General features: G+C 50.0%; 1 protein-coding gene across 4 annotated transcripts in view; it reads right to left on the bottom strand.

Annotated features, from left to right (window-relative positions):
* The window catches only part of IL6R (interleukin 6 receptor), a 53868-nt gene that overhangs the window by 23868 nt on the left and 13340 nt on the right, over positions 1-16660 (bottom strand). Inside the window, exons 1-3 of one of the 4 annotated variants that reach the window (XM_058309755.2) lie at positions 9324-9431; positions 3292-3540; positions 2216-2339 (exon numbers count right to left, since the gene is read on the bottom strand). In XM_058309755.2, the coding sequence (XP_058165738.1) occupies positions 2216-2339; positions 3292-3445 (278 nt within the window). In that variant the 5' untranslated portion in view covers positions 3446-3540; positions 9324-9431. The other 3 variants (XM_058309756.2, XM_058309753.2, XM_004475020.5) reach the window with 3 other exon arrangements.

The following is a 16660-nucleotide window of genomic DNA, read 5'->3' as shown; positions in this document are numbered from 1 at the left end:
GGGGTGCGGGTGTCGGGTGAGAAATAAATAAATCTTAAAAAAAAAAAAAAGATCTGAGAATGGGCCCGTGGTCTCCGCCTGACTGGCAAAGGGGTCCATGGAAAAAAAAAGTTTAAGAACCCCTGGTTTAGAGAGTTTGAATTCCAGCTCTCAACTTACTAGCTCTTGAGACTGAATAATTTACCGGCCTCTCCAAGCCTCCATTTCTTCATTTGAGAATGGGAATGCTAATATTATATTAATAGTAATAACATATATTCATGATATTCATGGATATATATGCCAAGCATTTAGGTATCAGATATCTAGTGAGTTCCTCCTAAGTGCCAGGTACTGTGTCCTTGGCACTGGGGGGGTGGGGGGCTGAAATGGATCAAGGCGCCCCACCCTGGCCTCTAGGCACTAACAAAAAGACCCACCCCGGATGATTACAACACCCAATAGAAAATGCCACTCCAGAAGCAGAAAGTGCTGGAGGGGTTGGCCAGGGAGACATGACACCTCAAGCAGGTGAGCCCAGAAAAGGATTCTGGGTGACTGGAGACACGCAAGGTGAGTCACCACCACCCCACCTGGCCCCGAAGTCGGGGACTTCACCCACTCACCATACTTGGGCATGTGAGGCCTCGGCAGTCACGCGTCCGGCCAGTGGGGCGGGGAGCCACCAACCTCCCGCTTGGTTTGAACCCTGGCCTGGTCAGCGTCCAGCACGGGGCTGAACTCTCCCCCCTGGGAAGCCTGCCTCAACCTCCCAGGCCAGTTGGAGCCCCCTCCCTCCCAGCGCACCCAGGCTCCATTCCGCCTCACGCCGAGAAGGGATGGGGGGGTTGTCGGGCAGTCGTCAGCCGGTTCCCGGGGTGCACCCGGTTCCCTCTGTGCCCCTCGGGCAGCCCGAGCCCCGCGCCTTGCCCGCGCCGCACGCCCGGGGCACGGGACGCTGGCGAGCGAGTGCGCAGGCGTAACGGGGGGCGAGAGTGCGTGCACACCCGAGAAAAAGGGAGCGCTCAAGGGTCTCTTTCCCCGGGGCCGCTTCAGTCCCCCAGCCCGGGGCACCGGGCGGGGCCGGGCGGTTCCGGATCCCAGCGGCTCCCGCGCCGCCCCCACCCGGCCCCTTCCTGAGGTCAAAGGCCGAGCGGCTCCGCCGACTTCCCGCGCAGCCAGGCGCCCGCAGCGCCCAGGCCGGGGCGCGGGAAGGTGGGCTGGGGCCCGCGGCCCTCCCCCTCCCGCTGCCAACGCCCAGAGCGCTGGAGCTGAGGCGTCCCTCGGATAAGCTGGTGGGTCAGCTGCCAGCTCCAGGGTGGAAGGCGGTGTCCGGGGAGGCACGCCTTCCCAGGCCCCAACAATTTACTTCCCAGCCCAGCTTTGGGTTCTGGGGATTCGGGTCTTCCCTGCTTGGGGTGGGAGCTAACCGGGCTGATGGCAGCTCTAACAATTGCAGGTGAGCAATATATGTTTCCGCATAGGGGCCAAAACATACATATGCCTGCCAGGGCCAGCCACGGGTGGAAGCCAAACTACTCCAGTAAAGTCATTCTCCTGATTTTTTCTTTTTGGTACTCTGAGATTGACGGGGCAAACACGATTATAAAAATCTGAATGGAGGAGACCTTGGCTCTGGGATGGAAACAGGCAAACTGGTGGGGAAGGTGTATTTTTTTCAGCATCCCACTTCAGGCCCAGGGACCGCCAGGCAGGTGTGACTTCCTGCCCCGCAGCCCCCAGCTCCCCCTCCCCACCCTATCACCACCTCCCCTCACCTGCCTTTATAATGGAAAGAGACTGAGGAGCTCTCACCTTAAAGCCCCTGATAAGACCTAATCCCCTTTCCCGGCCAGGGACATTTGCATCTTCAGAGCAACACCCAAAACCTTTGGACTTTGACTGAAATCAGCTATTTCCAGCCGAGTTACTCTCTAGCCAGATAACTTCAGTTAATTAATCTCGTTAAACCTCTTTTTCTTTTAAATGAGAAAAATAACATCCACTTCCCAGGGCTATTGGTGACAGTTAAATGGAGTTAACAAGGCAAAGTTCCGAACACAATTCCCAGCACAAGGTGGGAACTGAAATTTAAGTCTCAAAGACTTCTCATACCAAAGGAATTACTATCTAATGATAACATTTTGGAGGCACTGAGGCACCCTCTTCACCTGGCTCGGTTGAGCGCACCCGCCCCCCTCCACCAACGTGATGAAGCCCGGCCCGAGATACTTACAACTTCCTCACCAATAACTCGGCCTCGGTCGTCGGGGAGGGGGTGCTCCTAGGACTCCATTCACAGTGCACCTTGCTGAGGGGGCTCCTCCAGAAGCAGGAGAGCTGGGGTTCCTCAGGAGGAACTGAAACGGGAGCCCCGCAGCCCTCTCACGCCCGGGCAGCGCCGCCTCCCCTGGGAGGGGAAGCCCTGGGCTCTGCCCCCAGCCCCGCGACCCAGGCCACCAGGGCCAAACGCAGCCATGCCCCCGGCCCCGGGACCCAGGCCACCAGGGCCAAACGCAGCCACGCGCCGCCGCCGTGGCCATGGCAGGGACGCCAACATCAGCGTTCCAGGCTGGGAAGCAGGATGCTGGAGCTGGGAAGCAGGATGCTGGACCAGGGAAGGGAGAAGCCCTGGGGACTACTTTGCCTAAAGCGAAAACAGGGCGACACCGAAACAGACCTGACCGTGTGGCCTTGGATAAGTCCCAGCCTCTCTTCCGTTTCCTTATTTAATGATAATAATAATAATAATACTTTTTCCCACACACAGCCATTGGGAGAATTGATGAAGAGACCAAGCCTGAAAGTGCCTTAGTAGACAGAGAGCGACCAGCTCTAGGAAATCCTCCTGCCCCTTCATCTAGATGTGAGGGAGTGGAGAACCTGCCAATTACGAAATAAGAATAGCTCCTTGAGAACTCACTCAGTATGTGCGACTTAAAAGAGTTTGAAGCACCATACACGCTCATTTACTCTTTCCAAGAACTCCGAAAGTAATAACATTAACAGTATTTTACTGGAGAGGACACAGCAGGGAAAGAATAAGCTCGTACACGAAGGAAGAGGATTCAAACTCAGGCCTCCGGGCTCCAGGTCCTAAGCCCTTAACCAATCTACCACATGCCCTGGCCACACGGTGAGACTTCAGCCACAGGCCCCGACCCAAAGGAATCGTTTCCAAAAGCTGGGGCCACGGGAACAGCAGGAGCTCAGAGCGCCAAAATCGGCCTGGAAGGCCCAGAGCCGTGTTTCTTAGGGGCACCCAGAGCTGCCCTGGGAGCCCCCTGCGAGGGCCCTAAGGACCCAACTCACCATCCACCAGCAAGCGCACGCCGCCCGCGGGACGGCCGTCCTGGTAGCAGGAGTAGTTCCCCGAGTCGCTGGGCTGCAGCGACCGCAGCAGCAGCCTCCTCCCCACGCCGGCCCTTCTGCTGTGCACTGAGCCCGCGTCGCTTCTCTGGAGCATCCAGTAAACGGTGACGTTGTCTTCGGGGTCCCTGTCTGGGCAGCTCAGGGTCACGCTGGCCCCCGGCAGGCTGGTCAGCACGTTGGCCGGAACCTCTGGGGAAGGGAGAGGATGCTCGTTAAGCCCGCGGCCACCCGAAGAGGGGGCTTTGTTTCTGATCTGGGGAAGCCACAAGAGGCCTCCGTGCTGAACGGCTCGCAAGTCCATCCGCCCGTCCAGGCCGCCAGATTGGGGCCACAGCCTCCCGCTGGCCTCCCCGGCCTGGGCCCTCTCCGCCCGGCTGCCTGAGGGCCCTCTGAAGCAGCGAGCCCACCACCCCACTCCCCTATGGGACAACCCTTCGAGGGCCTGCCGCTGTCCACAGGATAAAGGCCCCTGAGGCTGCCACCGCCTGCCCCCTGCTCACCTTTGCAACCTTGTCTCTCTCCACTCCGCCCCTCAGGCTCCACAGGTGCCCTTTTTTTTTTTTTTTTAAGATTTATTTATTTATCCGCACCCCCCCCCCAGCTGTCTGCTCTCTGTGTCCACTTGTATTCTTGTCAGCTGCACGGGAATCTGTCTCTTTTTTGTTGCATCATCTTGCTGCATCAACTCTCCATGTGTGCGGCGCCACTCCTGGGCAGGCTGTGCTTTTTTGGGGCAGGGCGGCTCTCCTTACGGGGCGCACTCCTAGCACGTGGGTCTCCCCTATGGGGGTGATACCCCTGCATGGCATGGCGCTTCTTGCACGCTTCTTGGTGCATGGGCCAGCTCACCACACCGGTCAGGAGGCCCTGGGTTTGAAGCCTGAACCTCCCATGTGGTAGGCAGACGCTCTATCAGTTGAGCCAAATCCGCTTCCCCACAGGTGCTCTTCTCAAATCACTGCCCCCCAACCCCAATCCTAACTCCTCCAACTTCACACTCAGGCTACACATCTCTTTCCAGGAAGCCTTCCCTGTCCCCTCAGTAGACTGGGCCTCCATTCGGTGCTACCTTCCCCATCATGCTATACAGTTATGAATTCCATGTCTGTCTTCCCCTCAAGACTCCAAGAGCCACAAAAATAGGCTCCCTGTTTTGTTAGCCTTTATATGCCAGCATCTGGAACACTGCCTGGGACATGGCAGGGGCCCACCTCGTACTAAATGAATATGTGAATGAATGATTACTGAATGAATGAATGAATTCCAAGTAGCCCAGTGGAACTCAAAGGATGCACAAGTACACAGAAGTCCCAGAATCACAGGCTCTTTGTGGTGGGATGGCCCATTTTATAGAAGGTGCCTGAGACGCAAAGTCTTGCCCAAGATCACCACCAACTTAGCTGCCAAGCCGGGATGCAAGCCAGGTCTTCCAGCTCCCTGTTCAGCACTCCCTCCAGCACCCTAGACCTAGAAACCATTTAGGGCAATCTTATTTTATTTAGGGACCAACGTGGAAGGTAAAAAAGAATAAATGCTCTTCGCATCCCCTGAAAAAATTGTGTGTGCTATTCAAGATGAACCTTTTTTTTTTCTTTAGTATAGGAAGACAAACTAGTCCAACCACCTTGGACTAATTTATTAACCAACTCATTCTATTAGTCCAACCAGCTATGGGAACTGAGGCCAGGGAATACAGCCAGTTCTTATGTTAAGCACACTTGGTCCTTTCAACTACATGTATAAACCATTTACTATCAAGCAGCAGTAAGTTCAGCCAAAGACTTCAGAAAGGCCGAGCAGCCACCCGAGCACTTGACCTGGCCCTCCTCCGCTCCTGTGCTCCTGGGACTAAAGGACAAGCACAAGTGTGTCTCTCTGACCTGCAAAGCTTTCTTCTTGGGGAGGAGGCGTTTTTTATCACGGGCTTGGCAGAGTGCCCTTCCTCCCACCCCATCCGAGGTGGTTGTCAGAGCGGAGGGACTAAGAGAGTGACTCACAGATGGATAACACTCCCTAGGCTGCAGGGAGAAGGGGGCTGTGTCCAGACTGGCCATGGGCCACCGTGCAGGAACCAGGGACGCGTCCATTAAAAGGGCGGAGACAACTTCTGCCTGGTCATGCAGGCTGCCTTCAGCTTCCTTCTCACTCCACCCCTTTTTGCTATACCCTGGCACCCTCCACCCCGGGCTGGCAGATAAAGGGCAGATAAAGGGTAGATGCAAGTCCAGGGCAGCAGCTGGTCATCTAAGGTTTTGTCTCTTCACCACATGAGTTAGCAAATGTATGATGCTACATTTTGCATTTACCATTCCCTTACTTTTTTTTTAATAGTTTGTTTTTTTGGTTGTACTGGGAACTGAACCCAGGACCTCATATGTGGGAAGCTGGCACTCAATCACTGAGCCACATCCACTCCCCCTCTCTTACTTTTAAAAATAGGTTTACTACTATGTATCCCTAAATTTTTCCTAATTTTGCTTGACTTTTCAAAAATTAGTTGGTATCTAGTCTTCTGTAGCATGCTTTTCTCATCCATTATGTTCCTATGACTCACGTGCATGTGGCTCTAGTTCATCCATTTTCACTGAATTATTTCATCGTACAACGATACCATGCCCCTGTGGAGGGAGGTTTGGATTTTCCGTATCACAGAGTGTGGCTCTCAACTTTCCTGTCTGTGCCCCTTGGTGCACCTGCCCGAGAGTTTCCCTAAGAGTGGAACTGCTGGTCTTAGTGCGAGCGTCTTCTTCATGACGGAACACACCATCCAATGGGTACAAGGCAAGTAAGCCCCTGCCGGAGGCCCGTGCTTGCCACAGGGAATCTACATAATGATTTCCACCTGGGCCTGAATACCATTACCTTCCAAAGACCCACCTACACTTCTAATCACTATACTCATTTCCACTTTTCCATTTTCCACTTGATACAGCAACTCCAAGGACAAAACCTAGCATGTTCTTCAAGTCCATGCACGAATTATCACTTCCGGAGGAACAAAGATAGAGCCACTGCCAAAACAGGCCTGTCTGCTGGTGGGTGAGCAGTGCTGGCAACATGCCTCCACCCTCTGATAAGCACAAATCAGAATGGGCAGAGCGCTTTGGCAGCGCCAGCACAGACGGACCCAAGTGCAGGTTGCGTGAAAGTCCAAGGCAGGGGTCAAGGACGAGACGGCTCATCCTCTCATGACACTTTTCACATGGCATTGTCCTCATCTTTGTACGGGTCTCCAACCCCAACCACCACTATGAGCACTTTCCGGAGGACTCAGCAGGTGTTTAATAAATGTGCGTTTGATGTGGGGCACCAAGGAGTTGGCCCCGGGGAGTGGGCCTCCACGCTGAGAACCCCCAGGAGCTCGTTCACAGAGGGCTGAGAGGTGGCCCCTCACGCTGCGCAGCGGGCAGCCCCTGCGCAGATCAGAGGGGCTGGCGAGCCACGCTCGGGTGAGCTGAGGAAGGAAAATACGAGTCCTCGGCGGGGGGACCTTTCTGCTTCTGCCTTTGCCAGTTCCAGGAAATGGGCTTCTCCGGTCCCTTCCCTCTGCCGCGGTCGAGATGGGAGCGCTGGCCATGTTTAGCGACCCGTCTGAACAATAGCAGGGGCTGTTCTGTTCCTGTCCTCCCCCTAACAAAGGCCCGCGTATTTGGGCAGCTCAGAGAAATTCCAAATAAAAAGACTGTTTTTTTCTCCTCCACAAAAGCAGAGCTTCAAGGAGCAACATAATGGCCCCTTCCACTGCCAAGGAACTTGAGTAATGGCTCTCTGAATCTTTTAAAGTGAGTCCCTGGGTGGTTTTTGGTTGGTTTGTTTTTTTTTTAAATAAGGTATGATTAATTATAAACCACCCGTTGGCAAGTATTGTCTGTCACAAGCCCTTTTTCATAATATATTTCTTCTAGAACCTGTGAATGACGTTGTGTTAACGGTGTTTTTAAAATCACTATATGCAGAAAGATCATAATAGGAGACACACAGTGGGAAGCCCATAAAAATATATACTTGCTGTACTGACAATGGGCAGGACTGCCCTCCCCGCCAACCCACTCACCCCTCTGCCTTCTGACCTGAATCTCTTTCTCTTCCTTTCACCTTTCTGTGGTTATTTAATTTTCAGTAAGCTGCTCGCATTAATTTTTTAATGAAAAAAAAATAGATTTAAAACAAAGAAGCAGGGAGCAGATGTAGCTCAGTGGTTGAGGGCCTGTTTCCCATGTACAAAGTCCTGGGTTCAATCCCCAGTACCTCCTCAAAAAGAAAAAAAAAAAAAAGCAGCAGCCACGGAGACTATCTGCTGGCTTATCACACCTGGTGAGGAGGGAGGAGGTGGGGCAGAGTGCAGTGAGCACCAGGGAACAGGGGAGGGTTAAGGGGTGGATTTTTCAGGACAGACACCCTCCCCACCCTCTGCAGGTCCGTGTGCCCCCACTTTCGCTGCACTCTACTTCCTTGGCCCACCCTTCCCCTGCTGGCCTGAGCCCCTGGTGGACACAAGGGCACTGTCCCTGGGTGCCACCTGATTCCTCCCCATCTGTCCCTGTTTCTCTGTGCCTTGGGGTCCCCTGGGATCCTCCCAATGTAAGCCCCATGGGAAGGGAAGGGTCAAAGGGAGGAGACGCAGCGGGGAAATGGGTGGGATCTCCTGTGAGCACTCCTTCCTGCTCCCAGGAGACATGCCCTAGCCGTTCTCACCCGCCCACCTGAGCCTGATATGCCTAACACAGGCCCAGGGAGGTGGGGGGCAGGGGGGTGCAGGGGGGTCCAGGGGGGTGGGGGGATGTGAGTGGAGGGAGCCTGGTGCTGCACTCTCCAACATTTAGCAAAGAGCACACGATTTAGCATCTGTCCTTGAGCAATGGTCAGTCATTTGAGGACTGGATGGCAAGCCTGTGCCTGTCTCTCTCCTTAAGAATTCAAGAATTTTTGTGTACCCATTATGTGTGCAGCTGGAGCTCCTAATCCAGGAGGGCGAGAACTGGTGTTATTGAACACTTTCTACAAGCCAGCATTCCTCCAGACCTTTTTCATACCTCAGTCTTCTTCAATGCTCACAAAACTCTGTGGAGGGGAGCGGATGTGGCTCAAGCAGTCAAGTGCCTGCTTCCCACATGGGAGGGCCCAGGTTCGGTTCCTGGTGCCTCCTTAAAACAAAAACAAACGAAAAAAACAACTCAGGGGAGCCAATGCAGCTCAGTGGTTAAGTGCCAGCTTCTCATGTAAGAGGTCCCTGGTTCAATCCCAGCCCCAGTACCTCAAAAAAAAAAAAAGGGGGAAAAAAAGCCAATCATATTGGAATAAAGCTCACCCTAATTAAAAAAAAACAAAAAACACCAAAAACCAAAAACCAAGCAAACAAAAAAAAAAACAAACTCTGGAGAATCTTAAAACGACCTATAATGCAATAAATGTCCCTGACATACTGAGGGACCCAAAAGGAGGGGTAAGTCATTTTAAAGGGGGAGGAATTAGAGTTTGGAATTGGGGAATGACAGGGAGTTTGACGAGTGGAGCCACAGGGATCAGCATTTCATAAAGAAGGAATAGTATGTGAAGAGGCATCGAAAAATGAGAGTCCCGGGAAAGCAGGTGTCCGGAAGTCTGAAATACACTCCTGTGAAAAAATCTGGAGGGCCGTGAGTACACTCCCGAGCAGATTAGACCAGACTCTGCAGGCAGAGGGAGGCCCTGCCAAAGGTGTGTGCAGTCAGCTTCCGCCCGCCTCCAACCCCAGCAGCCCCCAGTCAGGGGCTGACGCAGCCCCTCGCTTCCGTCACCTTGAGAATGAAGGCCTGCGCCCAGGCTCCTAGTACATCGCAAACCATCAGGGGGCCAGGAGAGGAGAGGGGGCTCCCAAGGCCTGTGGCCCTTCCCTGTTCTTGCCAAGGTTGATTTAGAAGCCGAGGGGGAGCACCCCTCACCCTGGGCTCTTAAAGAAACGGGGCTCTGCAGAGAGGAGGAAAGCACCTCACCTGGGATGGAGATCCGAAAAGGGCAGCAATGTCCCCTCCTGGAAATAAAACTCCCCGAAGCCTCTCCTTGAGCTGGAGGCACCTGGCACCAGGTCTGGTCTCAATTTAGTCACCGACTATTAATTGGGTGGGGCTGACAGAAATGTAAATGTAGTCTTGCCTTGCTTGGAATTTAACCTAGCGAAGGCTCTAAGAGCGGCAGGCATCGTGTCATAGAGCAGCAGCTCGCCTCGAGTCAGGAGACCTGAGTTCTTCTCTTGGTCTAGCCAATGGCGTGCGGGAAGCCTGGCCGAGCCTCCCTGGCCTTGCCTGTGAAGTGAGGGTTCAGACCCTGATCTGAAGGCCCTGGCTCCACCTCTCCTGTGGTCTGTCTTCCACGCCAAATCTTTAGCTCTCAGAGAGCAGAAAGCATGTCTGTTTATCTCGGACAATAGCCTGGCGTGAAAACACATACTCAATCTATGGATTTATTATTCTAATAATTAATAATAATGCCTTTTGGAGAGGGATGACGGTCAGATCATCCCAGGGCTCACAAGCAAACGCTTCTCCTATCCCTGGAGAGCCCCAGGGAAGGGAAATTCCCACAACCTTCCTCGCCTCCCAGTTCCTCAAGGGAAAGAGAGCTGAGGTCGTAGCAAGGATCCCAGCAAGCCCTGCCTCTGAGGCTCACGGAATCCCAGCTCCCCAGGGCACTGGCTCCCCACCACGGCCCAGGTACCCCTCTATCTACGGACACTGCCACAAAGCCCTGAGCAGCAGGGCCCCATGCCCGACCTAGGCTGTGCCAGAAATCCAAACAGCTTTGTTGTGTTCTCTACTTTTTTCTCTCTTCAAGTAAACTTACAAATGTCAATAACCAGAGAAAAACATGCAGGCAGTAGAGACATATTTCCCAACTCTCTTGCAGCCTGCTACTGCTCTTGCCAGCAAAAACAAGTTCAGCTTCCTGGCCCTGTTTATGTAAGTGGTGAACCAGCTGCCCAGCACTACCACAGCCACAGGCTTAGGTTGTGCCTGCTAATCCCCAGGCCCCGTTTCTGAGCAGGGATGGGGGGTCCTGGCTGGGCAGGCCAGCCTGCTGCGCAGAGCTCCTCCAGCCTCACCCAGCCTCTCAGGTAACAGAGGCACAGGACTTTGGAAGGGGCCATGGAGGAACCAAAGTTTTGCTGCTCTCAGCAGTAAAGGCGGCAATCTGGAAGGAGATAGGAGTCAAGGAGAGAAGCTTCCAGAAGAATGTAGGCACGGGTGTACAAACAGTAACGAATGCAGAATTTGGTTCCATGGGACCTAGGGCAAATCCCTCGAGTTCTCCTTCCCCTCCTGCACTCGCCAAGGGCTGACCGTGATTTCCTGACTTCCAGTGTAATAACGATCATAGCAATCATTTCCACTCACAGAGCAATGAGCACATGCCAGGTGCTTTACCTCAAGAACTCTCAGAGCAACCCTACTATGGAGGTAGTCTTGTCCCCATTCGACTACTGAGGCAGTGGAAGCTCAGAGAAAAGTTAAGGAACTTGCTCAAACTCACATACCACGGGAGGGAAGGAGCCTGGATTGCATCTAGGGCAGTCTGGCCAAAGGCTCCCTCTCCCGGGGGCCAGGTGTCTCTCTGCTGCCTCCCTCCCTCCCCCTTCTCTGGGAGGCCCAGCAGCCTCTCTTTCCCCCCTTCCCTGCTCTTCTCACACCTTTCCACCCTTCATCGAGGTCCAGGGAAGGGAGTCCTCAAGTTTGCGGTGTGTGTGTCAGGGGGGAGTGAGCCACACCTAGAAGGTTCTTCAGAGGTTTCAGGTGCCAAGCACCCCAGCACCCGTGTCCTCCCTCTTTCTACCCTGTACCGGCAGCATTTGTAGAACGAGTTACAGCCTAAAAGTGCCTCTGGAGTACTAGACTTCTGGTTGACCAAGACGGCAGTGTGAGACACTCCACAGCGTCCTTCCCTCACAGAATCTTTGACCATCTAGCGAAAACTGGCACAGCCATCTTCCTCAAAACCCTGGAAAACAGTTAAAGGGTTTCGGTAACTGGGTAAGTGCCGAATCAAGAAAGCAGCTTTACCAACGGTAGGAGAAGCTTGCGGTGCCCTGGCTGGCCCACCCTCTCCCCAGCACAGGGGGCGCCAGCCTGTCCTCCCACTGTGGGTCCCTGGCCCCATTCCACAGGCAGAAAAGTAATAATCCCTAGGCAAATACTGTGGCGACTGGATGTCGGTGATAACGTCTATGGGAGGCAACCTGAAAGACTCAACAAGGAAACTGCGCGCTGGCTCAGCGGCCAGGACCTTGCCCTGCAGGCGGAAGCAGCCGGCCCACCCTAACGGAGTACCAGAGGGGTGAGGCGAACATATCGCACCAGGATTTGAGGGGGCTTTGGGATTCCTACAAACAAGGAAGTTCCTCAGGCCATGAACTAACCAATGACAACATTACCACTCAGGAAGGAGAGGACCCTGCACTCCACTTTTGTCTTGGATTGATCGTCTTTATAGGAGAGCTAAACTCTGACGGAGCCAAAACAGAACCAATTCACAAAGACTGAAAATGTTTTTGCCTTGGTTTGTCTGGTTTTGTTGCCTCCTAGCACTCTAGGAAATCTCCATCATATCACTAGCTGGATGCAAACTTAAGGAACAGATTGCCCAGGAACTAAATCCCAGAGTTAATACATAAAACATTCAAATGTATGGTGTGCAACAAAAGATTACAACACAAAGAAACAAGAAATGAGGAACTGGGATAGCTCAGTGGTTGAGTACCTACTTCACGTGTATGAGGTCCCAGGTTTAATTCCTGGTATCTCCTTTTAAAAAAATAAAAAATAAAATGCAAATGTATAAAAAGTCATGATAAATCTATGGTCTGGGACATACAATGTACAAAAATATAATTTCTAACAAGTACAACTATGCTATTGAAGTTAAACTGGTATCAAATCAAACGTGGGGAAGCGGACTTGACCCAGTGGTTAGGGCGTCCGTTCAAACCCAGGCCTCCTTGACCCGCGTGGAGCTGGCCCATGCGCAGTGCTGATGCGCGCAAGGAGTGCCATGCCACCCAGGGGTGTCCCCCGCATAGGGGAGCCCCACATGCAAGGAGTGCACCCCGTAAGGAGAGCCGCCCAGCGTGAAAGAAAGTGCAGCCTACCCAAGAATGGCGCCACACAAAGAGAGCTGACACAAGGTGATGCAACAAAAAGAAACACAGATTCCCAGTGCAACTGGTAAGGATAGAAGCGGTCACAGAAGAACACGCGGGAAACGACTGGGCAGGGGGAGCAGGGGAGAGAAATAAATAAAAAAGTAAATAAAAATAAATAATCAAATGTGATTGTTATAGATTTAGGATATTAAATTTAAGTCACATGGTAACCCCTAAGAAAATATCTGAAAAATATACCAGAATAAAATGAGAAGGAACTCAAAATGGTCCACTACAAAAAAATCAAATGAGGGGAGGGGATATAACTCTAGTGGTTGAGTGCTTGCTAACCATGTATGAGGTCCTAGGTTCCATCCCCATTACCTCCCAAAAACAAAGCAAACAAACCCAACTCTCTCATTGAGGAGCAGATGTAGCTCAGTGGTTGAGCACCTACTTCCCATGCACAAGGTCCTGGGTTCAAACCCAGATACCTTCTAAAAAATTTAAGATAATCTAAAAATAAAAAAAAAGAAGAAAGATCTCAAATCAGGGATAACAGGAAGATCTAGAAAAAGAATCTCAAACTAAACCCAAAACAAGCAGAAGGAAGGAAATAAGATTAAAGCGGAGATAAGTGAAATAAGAGAATAAAAGAACAATGGAGAGAATCAACAAAACCAATCATTGGTTCTCTGAAAGATCAATAAAATAAGCAAACCTTTAGCTAGACTGAAGAAAAAGAGAGGACACAAATAACTTAAATCAGAAATGAAAGGGGAACATTACTAATGACCCCAGAGAAATAAAAATGATTATGAGGATACTATGACAATTGTACACCGACAAATTAGATAACCTAGATGAAATGGACAAACTCCCAGAAATATACACTGTGGCAGTTTGAAATTATTTTATGAATCCCCATTTAGATTGCTTGATAAGATCGATTTAGGGCTTTTGATTGGACTATGCCAGTAAGAAGTGACTCAGGTTGAGTCTCCCCTCCACCCCTTGCTGGGTCTGATATAAATGGAAAGAGAGAGAGAGACTGACTCAGACAAACACAGGAAAAGAAAGCTGGCATGACGGGAGAGAGAAGACTTCAGGAAAGCAGATCTCCCTAAGAGGCTCAAAAGAGCTAAGGCCCAGAAAGAGACAAGCCCTTTGTCCAGTTGCTCACAGCTGAGCTCCAAGAGATGGTAGATTCTGGAGGGGAGGCAGAGACCTCTGCAAAGACTGGTGGTCATCTGGCTTCACCACATGGCAACAGCACCAGGGTCAACAGTAGCTGACTTGGGTGAGAAAGCATCTCTGCTGATGCCTTGATTTGGACATTTCATGGCATTGGAACTGTAAGCTTTTACCCCATATAAATCCTCATTCTAAAAGCCAACAGATTTCTGGTACTTTGCACTGGCAGCCCTTTGGCAAACTAAACACACACAAACTATTTAAACTCCCTCAAGAAGAAATAAAAAATGTCAACAGACCAATAACAAGAGATTGGATCAGTAATCAAAAACCTTCCAATGAATAAATGCCAAGGTCCAGATGGCTTCACTGGAGAATTTCACCAAACATTCCAAAAAGAATTAACACTAATCCAAAAAATTGAAGGAGGAAACACTCCCTTGGACTTCTGTGAGGCCAACACATCAACCTAATATGAAAACTGGATAAAGACACCACAGGAAAATTACTGACCAATATCCCTCATGAATATAGATGAAAACATCTTCAACAAAATACCAGCAAACTGAATCCAGCAGCGCATTAAAAGAATTATACACCATGATCAGTGGAATTTATCCTAGGTATGCAAAAGTGGGACATAATAAAAAAAAAAAATCAATGTAATATACCACATTAATAGAAGGAAGGGAAAAACCCACATGATCGTCTCAATTGATGCAGAAAAGGCATCGGATAAAAAAATACAACACTCCTCCTTGATAAAAACACTTAGAAAACTAGGGACAGAAGGAAACATCCTCAACATGACGAAGGGCATATATAGAAAAACCCACAACAAACATCATACTCAAGGGTGAAAAATTGAAATCTTTCCCTCAAAAGTCAGGAACTAGAAAAGGATGGCCACCATCACTGTTATTCAACATTGTCTGGAAGTTCCAGCCAGAGCCATTAGGCAAGAAAAAGAAATAAAAGTCATCCAAATTGGAAAGGAAGAAGTAAAACTTTCCCTATTTGCAGATAACATGATCCTATATAGAAAATCTTGAAAAATCCACAGCAAAGTTTCTAGACTTAATAAACAAATGCAGCAAAGTGGCAGGGTACAAGATCAACAGGCAAAAATTAAGTGTTTCTATACACTCTGAAGAGGAAATCAAGAAAATTCCATCTACAACAGCAACAAAAGGAATCAAATAGCTAGGTATAAATCTAAGGATATAAAGAACCTGTACACAGAAAACTACTGCTTAAAGAAATCAAAGCAAACCTAAATAAATGGAAGGACATTCCATTTCATGGACTGGAAAACTAAGTAATTGTTAAGATGTCAATTCTACCCAAAGCGATTTATAGATTCAATGAAATCCCACACAAGGTTCCAACAGCTTTCTTTACAAAAAAGGGAAAACCAACCATTAACTTTATATGTAAGGGTAAAGGGCCCCGAAAAGCCAAAACCATTTTGCAAAAGAAGAGCAAAGTTGGAGGACTCACACTACCTGATTTTAAAAGTTATTACAAAGCTACAGTAATCAAAACAGCATGGTACTGACACAAGGACAGGCATATAGACTGCTGGACTCAAATTCAGAGTTCAGAAATAAACCCTTGGGAAGTGGATGTGGCTCAACTGATAGAGCGCCCACCTACTAAAAGGAGGGTCCAGGGTTCAATACCCAGGGCCTCCTGACCTGTGGCAAGCTGGCCTATGTGCAGTGCTGCCGTGCACAAGGAGTGCCATGCCATGCAGGGGTGCCCCCGCATTGGGATGCCCCACACGCAAGGAGTGTGCCCTGCAAGGAAAGCCGCCCCATGTGAAAAAAGCGTAGCCCGCCCAGAAGTGGCACTGCACACAAGGAGAGCTAATGCAGCAAGATGACAAACAAAAAAGAGATGCAGTTTCCCAGTGCTGCCTGATAATGCAAGTAGATGCAGAAGGACATACACAGAAAGCAGACAATGGGGGGGGGGGGGGGGCGGGAATAAATCTTATAAAATAAAAAAAAAGAAATAAACCCTCATATATTTATGGCCAACTGATTTTTGACAAGGGTGCTAAGCCCACTCAGTGAGGATAGAGTAGAATCTTCAACAAATGGTGCTGGGAAAACTGGATATCCATATGCAAAATAATGAAGGTAGACTCCTACCTCACAGCATTTACAAAAAATTAACTCAAAATGGATCAAAGACCTTACCATAAGAACCAAAACAATAAAACTCCTAGAAGAAAATGTAGGGAAGCATCTTCGGGACCTCATGTTAGACAATAGTTTCTTAGACTTTACACCAAAAGCACAAGCAACAACAACAAAAATAGATAAATGGGACTTCACCAAAATTTAAAAACTTGTGTGCATCGAAGGATTTCATCATGAAAGCAAAAAGACAACCTACAGAATGGAAGAAAATATTTGGAAACCACATATCCAATAAGGGTTTAATATACAGAATATATAAGGAAACCCTACAATTCAACAATAAATAGACAACCCAATTAAAAAATGGAAGTTTTAAATAGTCATTTCATCAAAGAAGATATACAAATGTCCAATAAGTACATGAAAAGATGCTCAACTTCATTAGCCATTAGGGAAATGCAAAGCAAAACCACAAGGAAATACCACTTTACACTCAGGAAAATGGCTACTATTAAAAAACAAAACGGAAAATAATAAGTGTTGTGAGGATGTGGAGAAATACGAACTCATTCATTGCAGGTGGGAATTTTAAAATAGCACAGCAACTGAGGAAAACATTTTGGGGGTCCTCAAAAAGATAAAGAATTATCATAGGGAAGCGGACTTGGCCAAATGGATAGGGTGTCCATCTACCACATGGGAGGTCCGCGGTTCAAACCCCGGGCCTCCTTGACCCGTGTGGAGCTGGCCCATATGCAGTGCTGATGCACACAAGGAGTGCCCTGCCATGCAGGGGTGTCCCCCACGTAGGGGAGCCCCACGCCAAGAAGTGCGCCCCGTAAGGAGAGCCGCCCAG

Source organism: Dasypus novemcinctus, chromosome 13 (assembly GCF_030445035.2).
Source record: "Dasypus novemcinctus isolate mDasNov1 chromosome 13, mDasNov1.1.hap2, whole genome shotgun sequence".
NCBI lineage: Eukaryota > Metazoa > Chordata > Mammalia > Cingulata > Dasypodidae > Dasypus > Dasypus novemcinctus.
Note: the sequence above shows the minus strand (reverse complement) of the source record. Positions and strands in the feature narration are given on the sequence as shown.